The sequence below is a fragment of the Semicossyphus pulcher genome, unplaced genomic scaffold, assembly GCF_022749685.1.
Source record: "Semicossyphus pulcher isolate SPU_LCO1_2020_fin unplaced genomic scaffold, fSemPul1.0.p SCAF_21, whole genome shotgun sequence".
NCBI lineage: Eukaryota > Metazoa > Chordata > Actinopteri > Labriformes > Labridae > Semicossyphus > Semicossyphus pulcher.
In genome coordinates, this window is record NW_027211695.1 from 7,775,757 (window position 1) to 7,788,582 (window position 12,826).

At 45.3% G+C, this 12,826-nt stretch overlaps 1 protein-coding gene across 3 annotated transcripts in view; it reads right to left on the minus strand.

The window, feature by feature from the left end:
• Positions 1 to 500: 500 nt before the first annotated feature.
• ppargc1a (peroxisome proliferator-activated receptor gamma, coactivator 1 alpha) overlaps positions 501 to 12,826 on the minus strand; it is a 285,498-nt gene continuing 273,172 nt past the window's right edge. For all 3 annotated transcript variants that reach the window (XM_069672295.1, XM_069672296.1, XM_069672294.1), the window contains exons 8-13: positions 11,614 to 12,790; positions 9,688 to 9,780; positions 8,090 to 8,210; positions 6,431 to 6,552; positions 5,975 to 6,126; positions 501 to 3,306 (exon numbers count right to left, since the gene is read on the minus strand). In XM_069672295.1, the coding sequence (XP_069528396.1) occupies positions 3,203 to 3,306; positions 5,975 to 6,126; positions 6,431 to 6,552; positions 8,090 to 8,210; positions 9,688 to 9,780; positions 11,614 to 12,790 (1,769 nt within the window). In that variant the 3' untranslated portion in view covers positions 501 to 3,202. The remainder of the gene's footprint in view (positions 3,307 to 5,974; positions 6,127 to 6,430; positions 6,553 to 8,089; positions 8,211 to 9,687; positions 9,781 to 11,613; positions 12,791 to 12,826) is intronic.

Below are 12,826 nucleotides of genomic sequence, written 5' to 3' on the forward strand. Positions count from 1 at the left end.
AAGCCGAGTTTCTTTATTAGGGGAGAAACTTCAGAGGGAGACAGATGTGCTGAGGATGGCCTTGTGTCACTTCCTCCTGCGTCAGTCAGCTTTCATTCAACACTTTGATTTATACACCCAGGAAAGGAGGGAGGGAGGTGATGGATCTTATTCGGGATGCGCATTTGTTTTTTTAAATCGTCCCGTTTTTAAAAAACTTCAAGGGTGTCTCCGCGATCAGACGAATCATAATCATTCCATAGCGCTGACTGAAAGAGGAGATTCATGACAGGAGAAAAAGGGAACGACTTTTTTTTTTTTTTTTTCAAACACATTTCCCTTTATTGGCATGGTGAGGCTGATGAGAATTGCACATAAAAAATAAAATTCACAAGAAAGTCGTACAATAGGTAGAACCACAAAGGCATTGGTAAGGACTCGGCAGAAGGCAACGTGGATAGGACACAAACAGGTAACAACCCACAGCGACCCCCCCTTTCCCTACCCCCCCCCCACACACACTCGCGGAAACACACACACACACACACACACACACACAGCCTTAAAATCACATACATTCAAACATACATCTGCTCGTACACATATTGTCCTTCCAAAAGAAACATGATTACCCAACAAACGTTTAAGCGGTGGCAAAGTCCTCCATCCATAGTAGGTCACATTATTAAAAAGTCCGCCACAGTTTGAAATTTGAACCATAAGGTGTTATAATATATTGCTACTCTAGGCAATTTACAAAGCTTTTTTTTTTTTTTATTACAATGATTAAAGCCACATCTATCAAATGGGACACGACACCATTACCCAAACGCGATACAGACAAAAAATAAAACAATGCCTTAAAAACACAGGTAAAGGGTTTTTCTTTTTTTTAATCCTTCTTCCGACCAATTTTTGTCTCTTTGCATCATAAAAATTAGCCGTTTTCTTGTCAAACTCCATGAAAGGAAGCCTGTGATCAGCAAAAGCTTTCATACAAAAGGTTTTTTTTCCTTCCTGTGATGGAAGCTGGTTCTCTCATTACTTGGCGCACGCTAGAAACGGGATATTAATTGAACCAGAAACCGCAAGGTTACCTTTTATGTCATGTCGGGCGGCGGCTGTGATATCTGGACTATGAGTGTGTGTGTGGGTGATGGAAAGTGGTGCGGCATGCGATACATCGTTGAGTAGTTTTCTCTAGGCTTATAGAATGTAATTTAAAATCTGCCAGTAAAGACAGCTGAGAGGCAGATATCCAAAGTGGAATACACGTTACCGGCTGTCATCCTGGAATAGCCATGCACTACACAACACACAGGTTCAACTTACTCGACACATTGTACACACACAGGGCGGAGTTAAGAGTCACGTTTTGCACAGATGTCACAAGGTAATGCGTGCATTACAATCACATAGACTCAATTACATCTTAAAGGGAAGACCAGGAAGTGGAGGAAGTGTGATGTCATGGCGATGTCATGGAATGGAGTCATCCTAGCTAGCTAGCTACCAGCGGCTGGGTAATGGGTCAAGTCCAAAAATCACACAACAATAGGAGCTAAAATACAACTCTGAAAAATAATTTATTGCTTTTTATATAGTTTTTTCTTTCATTTATATTATTATCATCGTTATTATTATTAATCATCTTGTAATTATTGTGAATAATATTAGTAGTATCATATATATTTATATTGTACATCAAATACAAGATCTTTAAAAAAGTCAGGAAAAAGGAAATTGTAAACTTTTTGTTTGGCATTCACATAATCAAGCGTGAGTGGAGCGATGACAACAAGTGTTTACAGAGCTACAAAAGAAAGAAAAAAATCAGTTTATTGCTTCATGTTTTGTGTGGAAAGAAAAACCCAGATGTGACCGAGACAGACAGAAAGATGACGGGTATGTCGGCTGGAGTGATTAGCTGAATGTTCTGATTGTTTTGGAAAGGCATAGAAGGTAATATTATCCCCACCAAAGCGTTTATTGTACACCCTGTCTAGTGATTAAATAACACAAATCGAGAGACGACATAAACAGAAAGTACATGAGGTGCGCCATGTGAAATGGAGCCCATAAATAGTCTTGATTGAAAAATAAATAGATAAATATGTTTGTACTGATTGAATGCAGTATTCTCCTTCAGTAAAGGTAATCAAACAAAGCAGTAAAATCAAAGTTCATATATAGAGATATAGATATATATCCGTATATATACTGATTGCTTCTGAAATCATTCATAAAAAATGGGGTACCTTTTTTACAATCATGAAAAACACGTTAAAAATGCATTTTACACTGGTTGTATAAGCAAAAAACACTGATTGAGAAAAACCTTAGAAACAGATAAAACTATACATGGTTGACTGTTTTTTTTTTTCTTCCCCAACAAAATAACTTAAAAAAGGACATTTGTTCACATGCTCCCTCAAAAATGAGCAATCGGACGCATCTTTTTTTTTCTTTTTTACAATCATGTCATGTCTTCTAAACATCATGTAGGTGTACAATATGTTTTACAGTATTGTAATGACTACAGAGCGACATTCTGAATTAAGAAATTTTCTCTTCATTTTAAAAAAAGGCTGCATTTTACAGTGCATAGCTGTAACAAATAAAGAACTTTATCCGATATGTACATAAAATAAAAATATTCCTTTTTATAGTATTTGTAAATACACGGCTACATTTCTCCTTAAAATGTAGACAACAATGTTACCTTGAGAATTTTACCTCCAAGATACAATTCCCTATACTCTGGTTTGTAATGTAACACTAGATCCAAACACCAGATTCAAAAAGAACAAAAGAAGAAGAATCAAAACAGCAAAAGAAACAAATCTGGCTGAACAAGCTGCATGTTTCCACTCCCAAAGAATTGTGGGTATTGTAGTGCTTGGAGAACAAAAATCACAAAAGTTTGTCTTTTCTTCTTTCACTGATGGTTGTACAGCAGTAGAAGCCTGTGCACCAGGCTCTGAGGGTTCACTGGCTTTCCCACAATGCATTGTCTCTTCCCGTCTCTCCAGCAGCTATGTTCATGTAAACTTTATTTTTGATATATTCATTTATATTGATATAGGTCTATAGACTTATTCTTATATACTCTATGACATAGAGTGTAAAACTTGTGGTAGTCTCGTCGTCAAAGGAGCGAGAAACAAACAGTGAGGTATCAGAAGTCCCTCTTTGTGACAGACAGCAGGAGCCACTGAACTGGTTACCTTCTCAGGCTGCGCTGGGCCTCCCTCAGCAAGCTGTCAAAATCCATGGAGTCATACTTGCTTTTTGTGGAGGCTGGATCAAAGTCGTCCGAATGGGAGTCTGAAAGCAACAAGAAAGGGTTGCTGTTAGTGTTATGCAGAGCAGGATGTCTTTGAAAATGCAGATAAAACAAGAGGAAACTTTATGTTTGGAAGCTCCCACAATATTCTGTCTTTACAACGTTTATTTATGTCATATGTAGCTCACTGTTGAAGAATAATAAGAAGAATCTGCTCCCTTTTTCGGCTACAAAACTTGTCTACACTGCAACAAGTTAAAAAAAGCAACACGAAAAAATATAGGACAATGCCTAGAGTCAGATATAAATATTTTATGAGGGGTTATAAACTGGGCAATTTCCTGGTCAGCCAAAATAAATGGTTTGAAAATGTCTCAATCCACAACTGTATGTTTCACTACACAAGAGAGTTTTGAGAGAGGGCAAGCTCAATTGTGGTAGCGGTAGCTTGCTACAGCACGTCCGAGACCTGCCAGGACTTGTGTTAGCTGTTTGCGCTACGCTAGCTTTGTTCGGGGAAGCTCTGGGAGCAGCTCCGCTGTAACGGGGAGCTACCGAGACCTGCCAGGGGAACTGCAAGTAGCTACCGTGACCTGCTGGGACCTGCCAGAGCTGTAGTGGCAGCTATGGCAGCTGCCGGGACCTGCAAATGGAACTACCGGTACCTAGCGAGACCTGCCAGATCTTCTGCGCCACTTGGACTATTATTAGCTAGTTCTGGTAGCTATTAGTTATATTATTAGCTGTATGTTATTGTTATTAATACAATCTATTAGCTCCCACCTGCCCATTTGCGTCAACGCTAACGGTATTATCTGTGTTTTTAACAGTGTGCTGTGTTATGTTTACTGTATGTATCTTTGGTTTTATAGAGCCCAAAGACAAATTTCCACTTAAGTGCTTAAATGTTTACATATTAACCTAAAAAGAAGGAAGAATTAAAATAGTGTGGATAAAAAAAAAGTGCTTTTATTTTGACGGATGCAACAGTCAGACAGCATATCCGACTGTCAGTCCATCTCTCATGCGTCCTATTTTTCTTGATCAGCTGATAATACATAAAGAGTTCCTTATCTCTGCCAACAGACAGCTCCACAAATGGGGCCCCCAAAGGGCCCAGCAGCACACCGCGAGAGCTTTGAGAAATGGGAGTGACCATGGCAGCTAGAAGACGCCAGTCGTGATCTAATGCAATGGCCGCGGGCTGGATTGTGTCACACCGCGCACCTTGAGGGATGAAAAATACCCCGGTGCTCTACTTTAAACTAATGGACAGTGTCTCGGAAAACAAAAAAAAAAAAAAGAGAAGCGAGGGACTAGAAGATTGAGAAGACAGGGGGAGCTTTGGATACCACACTATTCCCTCTCAATCTCTTTATCCTGCGCTATCAGTGCGGGGACGCCCAAAATAGCCTGTTCCTGACAAAGAGGCGGTCGAATGAAGGCCTTTTCCATTTCGGTGGACTGATTAGTCAATCTCAACATAATGTCTGTCCTCAAGGCTTTGGGATTAGCAACTGTTTCTGTGTGTGTCAATTTCTCATGATGTCCTCTCTTTAAAAGCAGATGGCTCGGAGGATGTGCTTTGGGAATGTATCGTAACCGCTTCATTTATCGAGGAAAGTGCTCTTTTTTCCTCGCCGGTGACCCATTGACCCTCTTGTTGTGGTGCATTATACATTCCTGACCTCACATTTATGCTTGTAAATAAAAGTCAGCAGTCAAAACCTTTCGTATGTGTCATCTAGAAATGTTTTTTTTTGTTAATATAGTAGGGCTTCTTTTGCTTACGCTTCAATATGGCAGCTACATTATCTCCACCTTACATCTGCAGCTAACAGAAGAGGAAAATAGGTAGCATTTTTTCCGTTGCATGTCAAAAGTGGGGCATCTTGCCAGATGAAAAAAGCCTGGATTTCATTGATATCCTGCATTATTAATCATATGCGTCATTCGACCCTCAGCTACATCCGTTCCTGTGCAGATTTCTGTCCGAGATATACCTCTCTGATCAATGTAGAAGCTATGTACATACATGCATGTTTACTCCAAGGGATCACTTATTTCAGATGAATTCAGCTCCTCTGCAGTCCGCCTCCACCTCCTGACTCCCAACAAAGGTATTTCACAGCGGCCCCTCCCTCTATGTAAATGACCGGCAACAGCTGGCAGCAGATGGAACCTCACTCCGGAGGGAGGAAGGGATCGCTGGGACTTAACCTTGCTCCCACCTTCCTCTTCCTCACCTCATCTCTTTTCTTATCTTTCTTTCTCCCTTGTAATTTCTTCTTGACTCCTCCCCTTTCTTCTCTCCGTGCTATGAAAGTGATTCCCACACCCACGCATGTACTGTGTATCCAAAAGCGGATGAAAACACATCGAGTGTACAGGTGCAAGCATCCCATGGCTCCCGCGTTGTCTTCCTTAAGATGCTAACAATGCTAGCAGCAGAAATGGAGCTCTATTCTTATGACCTCTGACCTCTCTGTGGCCTTTTGAGCCTTGAATGCCTGCTGGACACATTCAGCGCTGCAGGAAGCGCAGAGATGGGTCTTTTTTGATCTAGATGCATCACTCCAACCTTTTTTACCAGGCTGAATTACTCCTTTTTTTCCCTCTTTTCTGCAACAACCCTCACAGAATAAACGTAAATATACAAGCATGACTGCAAGGAAGCTAATGGACAATACAAGAGAAGGCCGCACTTACCCAAGTCGGTGTAATGTGATTTGCAGAACTGCTTTTGCCCGCCAAAGCACAGCTCGAACTGAGGCTCGTTTGACCTGCGTAAGGTGTGTCCGTTCTCAAGGGCGGCAAAGGCGTCACAAGTGTAACGGTACGTGATGAAGCCAAAATTGTCCCTGGTCAGGAATAGAAAAACGATACGTCACAAGGATGCTGCGGGGGCAACAATAAGCGAACACAGGGGGAGCAGGGGGGGCTTGTCTTAGATGGCGATCACGCTATTTATATGCAAAAGAGAATCAATAAAAGTGTATCTTTGGGGCTGCATAGATGGATCAGGGGACGCTGTGAGACTGCACAAACTCTGTCTTTGTTTGAGACCTTCAACACTTTCCTTTTTTTAAACAGTTACAGCAGCTCCACTAAAAACATATAGATGCTAACACACAAAGAAAAAGTAAGTCCCGGGGCTTTACTCACCCATCGTCCCTCAAGTTCACTGCACATTCTTCAATCTCGCCAAAGACTTCAAAGCGGCGCTTCAACTCTGTCCGGGTGCAGTCGGACCTCAGTCGCCCCACGTACACCACCCGTCTCTCCTCCTGCTCGTTAAAGAGGACAGACAGAAGGAGATTAAAAGGGGGGACTATTTTTTCCCCTCTCTTTCTTCACCGAGCCTTAATGAATTGGTCTTGATCACTCCTGTGGATACCGCCGCTGACTCTAGGCCCCCTTTCTCTGTCTGCCTGTTGTGTTCCTCTGTGATTGGTTCAGCTTGCTCCCTGTTATCTGATAGAGTCGCAGATAGAGCGTCCTCAGTCTGCCTCAATTCCTTTTTCCTTCTCCGTGCAGCTCATCAACCAGAGGCGGAGTGATTTTTATCAAATGATGCCATGTCTTAAGTTTCTTCTTCTTTTGTGGAGTCTAAAAATAAAGCTGCGGGGTGACTCAGCCATACATCAAAACAACCTTTCCCTCTTTTATTCCAGCTTGGGAGTCAAACTCACAACACGCACACACATGGCTGCTAAAGAAGAGGTTAATACTGCACGGGTATTCATTTCCAAAGGAGAAGGAGCGGCGGTGAGCCACAGGGCGAAAAACATGAATTTCCTTGAACCTCAGAGGACGTGGGGGTCATAGTGGAATAATTTAGGAACAAGCCGCACCAGGCTGCAATTACAGCTTTTGAGTAGTTTAATTGCATCTGCTAATCATATAATATAGCACAAGCCCTGGGCTATAGTGTATTATTTATTTATTCATTCATTTACTTGCCATTACAAAGAGGCAGGTCCGCTGAGGCTTGTTGAAATTTTAAATGCCGTCTTGAGGGTAGTAGTAACATATATGTAAATCAGTTGCCTGGTGCTCAACTCAAAGTTCACCTTTGCCCCGTTACAGAGAGAAAAACACATATTAACTACTGTTTTATGCCTTTTTCCACTCTGTAATGCTTACATACAGTTTGAGACAAAAAAAGGATTTGCTGAATTAGAGGGTTTAGATGCTGACAGCTGATAAATAAGCGGCCTTTCGTTGATGGCACCCCGAGGGCCGCCTGTGTGTGTATGTGTGTGTGTGTGAGTGAGACAGACAGAAAGACAGAAGGAGATGCTTTTGCATGCACGGCCCTCCCAAACCTCGTCTGACAGCTTGAGCTCGGCTGCTCATAATTGTTTGTCTTTCCATCTCTGAAAATGTATGCACGCCAAGCCAGGTTTGCATTCCTGCATCATTTAATGTGTGCTTTATCGACGGGTGGCGGTGGCGTTACCCTGCAGGAGAGCTGAGTGATTTCACACTGAGACGCGGAGATGTGGCTGAATGCAGAAAAAGAAGTGTCCGCTTCCTTTTTTTTGCCCTTTCATCCAGTTTTATTTTAACGTTTTACCCCGGTGGTGTGATTAATAAGAGTCGACAGTGTTTCCAGACCACAGAGATGTTAAAAATACACAACCCGGAGATAAAGAGGAAGGGCCTGTCGCCTGAATCATTCAGGAACTCACTTTGTATGTAGTCTTCTTGTGTGGAGACACTGTGGCACGAGCTGAGGGCTGTCTCATCTAAGCTATGTGTCTGATTCGGCGGTTTCTGGCGATACAGGAAGTTAGACGGCATTTGTTTCGGTTCACTCACTATTGCTTTTTGTCTTTGCCTCTCTCTCTGCTCGGCCCGTTCAAACTCCCGCTTCTCGTAGTCCCGCCGGTACTCCTCCCTCTTCAGCCTCTCGTGCTGGTACTCCTCGTAGCTGTCATACCTGCGGAGAGAAAAACAGGAGAGGTGTGACATCACCACAAATTCACCCTCCTGTTGAAGAACAATAGCCAGTATTCACTGAGGACTCGTCCACTATTTTCTCCCCGCTGATGTTCGAGAAAGGGGGTTGCAAAGGAGAGGAAATAGACATGTTAATAAGATGTCTCTTCGCCATCGCTATGATTACGGCGCCCGCAGGAGAGGCCCGCGGGAGAGCCGGCGAGTGGCGCGGTCGGGGAGCCGGGCAGCTGCAACTGTCAGCACAACTTCACATGTCATTACTTTCTGCTTACTTAGGGCTTCATCAAGAGGGAAAGTGCAACTTCTTTCCCCCCTCTCACCACCACCACCACCCCAGACTGGCACAAGACGTGTCCGTTAAGTTTTCCACTGATGAGCGACTCTCAGGCTTGTCGGGTGTCATTAGGCCTGTGGGTGCCAAATCAGCTCGGAGCGCTGGGATGGTGTCAGTCTCCCTCTCTCTCTCTCTCTCTCTCTCTCCGTCTCTCCTTTTCTGCGCTGTGCCAGTACTTCTCTGCATATGAAGCGGTCGCCTCTGCAGTAGCTCATGGAAAGCTACAGAGGCGCTAAGTTGAATAAGCGTCATTATACAGCTGGGAGCGTCAACTCGGAAGTCAAGGATGAGTGTGCACGAGCTTGATTCGGGACTCTTTTGTCACTTGTACAATAAAACCTGATCAATTAAACATATTTGCCCTGAATGTTTGTCATGTGGCCCCAGTGTGGCTGCGTGGATGGGACAGACTGAGATAAAACTTGATAAAGCAGAGAAATCTAACTTTCCCTGACAGTAAGAAGTTCTTTTCAGTTAATTTGCATATCACTGAGTTCTTTTCCTTAAAGAGGGGCTATTATGCTGTTTCACATTTAAGACATATATAATGTTAAAAATGTTGGATGTCCACACTAAACGTGGGTGAAGTTTCAAATCTGTAGGTAAAAGTATGTTGGAGTAATCCGCAGGCTTCTCAGCTCAGTCTGCAGGCTGCTGTGAACGCCAGGTTTCAGACCGTTTTTTCTACACGCCGCATTTTGTGACTGGCCAATCAGAAGAAAGCGGGCTTGTAAGGGCGGGGTTTCTTAAAGGGGCAGAGCTGACTGAGTCGTTTCAGGCAGAGGCTGCATGAGGGCCTGCACATAGCACCAGTGTGAGTTTTTTTTTTTACTGTAAATTATGCTAAGCCACTCCACAGGTATCACAGAGTTAAAATTATGAAGTTCGAAATTAGCTAAATACCCCCCCTTTAAAGATGATTCTTTTTGGCCTTTATTTAAAGAAAGGACAGTGGATCATGTTGGAAACAGGGGAAGAGAGAGTGGGGAGAGTGGCCGCCGATTCAACCGCCGAGCCAAACCGACGCCATCACAATGGGTTCTGTAAATGTGTCTAAATACAACTAAACAAAGATAAATGACACATAAAATGAGGAGTTAAATAATCAATTTCATATAATCACCTTGGCCTGCGGCTGAGAGGAGATCGAGACTGAGGGTGGGGGCTCTTGTGAGTCCTGGAACGGAAAGTGCTCGAATCTGTGTTGTGACGAGACCTATGGAAAAAAACAAACAAGGAAATACACCTGTCATTATGTACTCCTTTTGACTTGTTACACCCTGATTAATTTGGCGTAAGAAACCAAATCACCTTCTATTATATTCCATTGTCTTATCCTGTTTAAGGTTGTTTGGAGCTGGAGCCTATCCCAGCTGTCATTGGGTGTACACCCTGGACTGGACGCCAGTCAATCACAGGGCTGACACATAGAGACAGACAACCTTTCACACTCACACCTACGGGTAATTTTAGAGACATCCATTGAACCTAACGAGCATGTCTTTGGACAGGAAGCCGGAGTACCCGGAGGGAACCCACGCATGCACTGAGAGAACATGTAAACTCCACACAGAAAGGGCCCACTTCATCCGAACCAGGGTTCGAACTATGAACCTTCTAGCTGTGAGGCAACAGTGCTAGCCACTGCACCACTGTGCAGCCTTCATTTATATTCCCCAATAAAAATGTGAGATATTCCACATACCCTCCTTCCCTTGACCCAATCTAACCCCCGCCAAAGGAAAGTGCGCGTGCTTCTCCTCAGAACTTTCCTGCACACCTGAGCTAGCACATACACGCACCTGCTATCTATGTTGTATGAGGGAAATGGTCAATACCGTAGGCCCTGGCGGCCTCACTGCAGAGCTTGTACCCCTGCACTCCTCGAGCTTCTCGTGCTTAATTATTTAAGTGTTGCTGAAGAAGGAAGACCTGAATAATGGAGGGGAGAGAAGTTTGGGAAGCTCACAGAAGCAAAGCACTGGCGGTTTTGGTAAGATCGAGGATCTTACGCTGTGAAAGTTGAAACGGAGAGGAGGGATTTCGCTGAGATTCTATTTATCTTTTCAAGCTTTTGTTCTATTGTTTGGAAAACTCCAATATCGACCGAGTATTTCCAGAAAGCTTGTAGTGATCGAGTACCTTAAGACTATTATTGTTTAATTTGTGAGTGAGTCAGTTTGGAGCGAAAAGAACAAGGGGCCCGAATGGAATAGAGTGATTCTATTGGCTCTGTGAAGAAACTGACCTTTAAATAATCAAGCAAACAAACTGAGTCACCGCAGTCGAGCCGTCCACTCAATGAACCACTACTGCCAAACTGAATTTACTCACATCTCTCTCAGTAACTACAGTCTGCCTCTGTTCCCTCTTCTAAAAGTGAAAAACCCTTGGCTCTGATCAAAGGGAAGCATGGGAAATGTAGTTCTCAAACAGAGCTATGATGATAGGAGCCTCTTTTGAGAGGGGTTTTGAGACTACATTCCCACAGTCTGGATTTGGCTTTCATCTCTGGGGATGTAAAGGAGGAGGGTTTGCCACTCAGTAAAAACAACAGCTGCCGCTTAAAACAATAGCCCCGGCATCAAACAGAAAACAGGAGCGAGAGAGGGGGGGGGGAGGCAGAAGGGAGGAGGGGGGTGACTGTGAGGAAGACACTCAAATAAAACTCCCCTGCCTGGAGATTAAAACTCGTACTGTTCAAACGTCCACTGCCTCTGGCACGTTTTATGTTCTTTTTAAGGGAGATCGCACCATTAGACCCATCTTTTTCCTCATTATCAGTTGCCACCTGGTTTATTAGACAGAATTCGGTTTGCCTAACAGCTGCAGACAATTTCAACTGTTTCCAAATCTATCCTGCGTTTAGTCCAGGCTAGGCGAAGACGAGCAGGAGGTCAAGAAGCCATGCAAACAGTCTCCAGGGTGTCTCCTGTCTGATCAGGCCTGTTTTACACCCCTAAGATAGATCCCCTGCCAAGTCCATGCCCTCTTTCAAGCGCATGGGTGAGCAGCCAAAAGGAGCAGGAAGCGTGTGGGGTTGACTTACCACGAGGAGGGGCGTCTGTCAGGTGAGCTGGAGAGCGAGCGCCTCCGGTAGTGCGATGAGGAGCAGCGTGAGCCGGAGTGGGAACGAGACCTGGAGCGCGAGCCGCTGCTGGTCCAGCAGAACGGCCTGCCCGGCGAGAGGAGGAGGGAGGAGGGTGGGGAGACGGAGCCTCGCGAGGGGGAGCAGCTGGATGGAGGGGAACAGGAGGGAGAGCAGGGGGGGCAGTCGAAGAGTAGGTCCAGAGGGGTGCCCTCCCAGGGGTACAGGAAGCGACTCTCGCGGCCCTCGCCGAGCTCCAGCTCTTCGTGGAAGGGGAGGAATCCGGGGTGCAGGTAGGAGGAGCCAGGCAGCCTTTGGGTGTAGTAGCCATCCTCTCCCTCCTGAGGGGACTGAGGGGCTGCAGCTTTATTGGGTTTGCTGCCTGGTTCTCTCTCCTTGCCACCCGGGCTGTAAAGGGCTTGTAAGGGGGGGCCAAAGTGCTTATTGAGTTCTGCTCTGATTTCCTGGTCGCACAGAAGCTTCCGGCTGGTGGCAGAGAGGTGTTGGTCCCCGTCTGTAGCGGCCTCTTGTGAGAAGATCTGCTTCCTTAACTCCTGGAGCCACGCCGCTTCTTCTTCAGCCGCAGAGGCGAAACTCTTCTGCTTATTGAGAGGACCACATGAAGCTGATAATGGAGAAGATGAGGATGAGGATGATGAGGAGGACAGTGGCATGGCTGAGTCCTTACATTCGACATGCCTGTCCTCCACTTTGCCTGCAAGAGGCACGGGAGCAGCAGCGCTAATTTCCTTAACAATGGCTGTGCCGCCGTCCTTCTTAGCGCCAGCCAACGCCTGGCAATAGTCATGGTCGCTGTAGCCGCGCGCCGCCCGCTTATTGTTGCTAGCACCGCGATGCTCCTCAAGGCCACCCCCAGCTGAGGGATGAGTGTAAGGGAGGGCGGGGGACGCTTTGCTCAGCTGGGCGTAAAGCTCAGTCTGTTCGGGACCCTTCCTGGCAGGGCCCCCGCCCGAGGCACCTGGGGCCGGGGCCAGAGCGCCGGGGCCCGACTCGCTCAGCCTGGCTCTTTTGCACGCCAAGGCCGAGGAGGAACATGAAGACAACTTGGTTTTGAGCGATGCTTTGAAAGGATTCTCTTGACTGGCTTTGTGTGGGGGCGTGGTAGGTGGTGTCAGACCTGCAGAGGGAGGGGAAGAGAGAAGGGTGGTGTCAA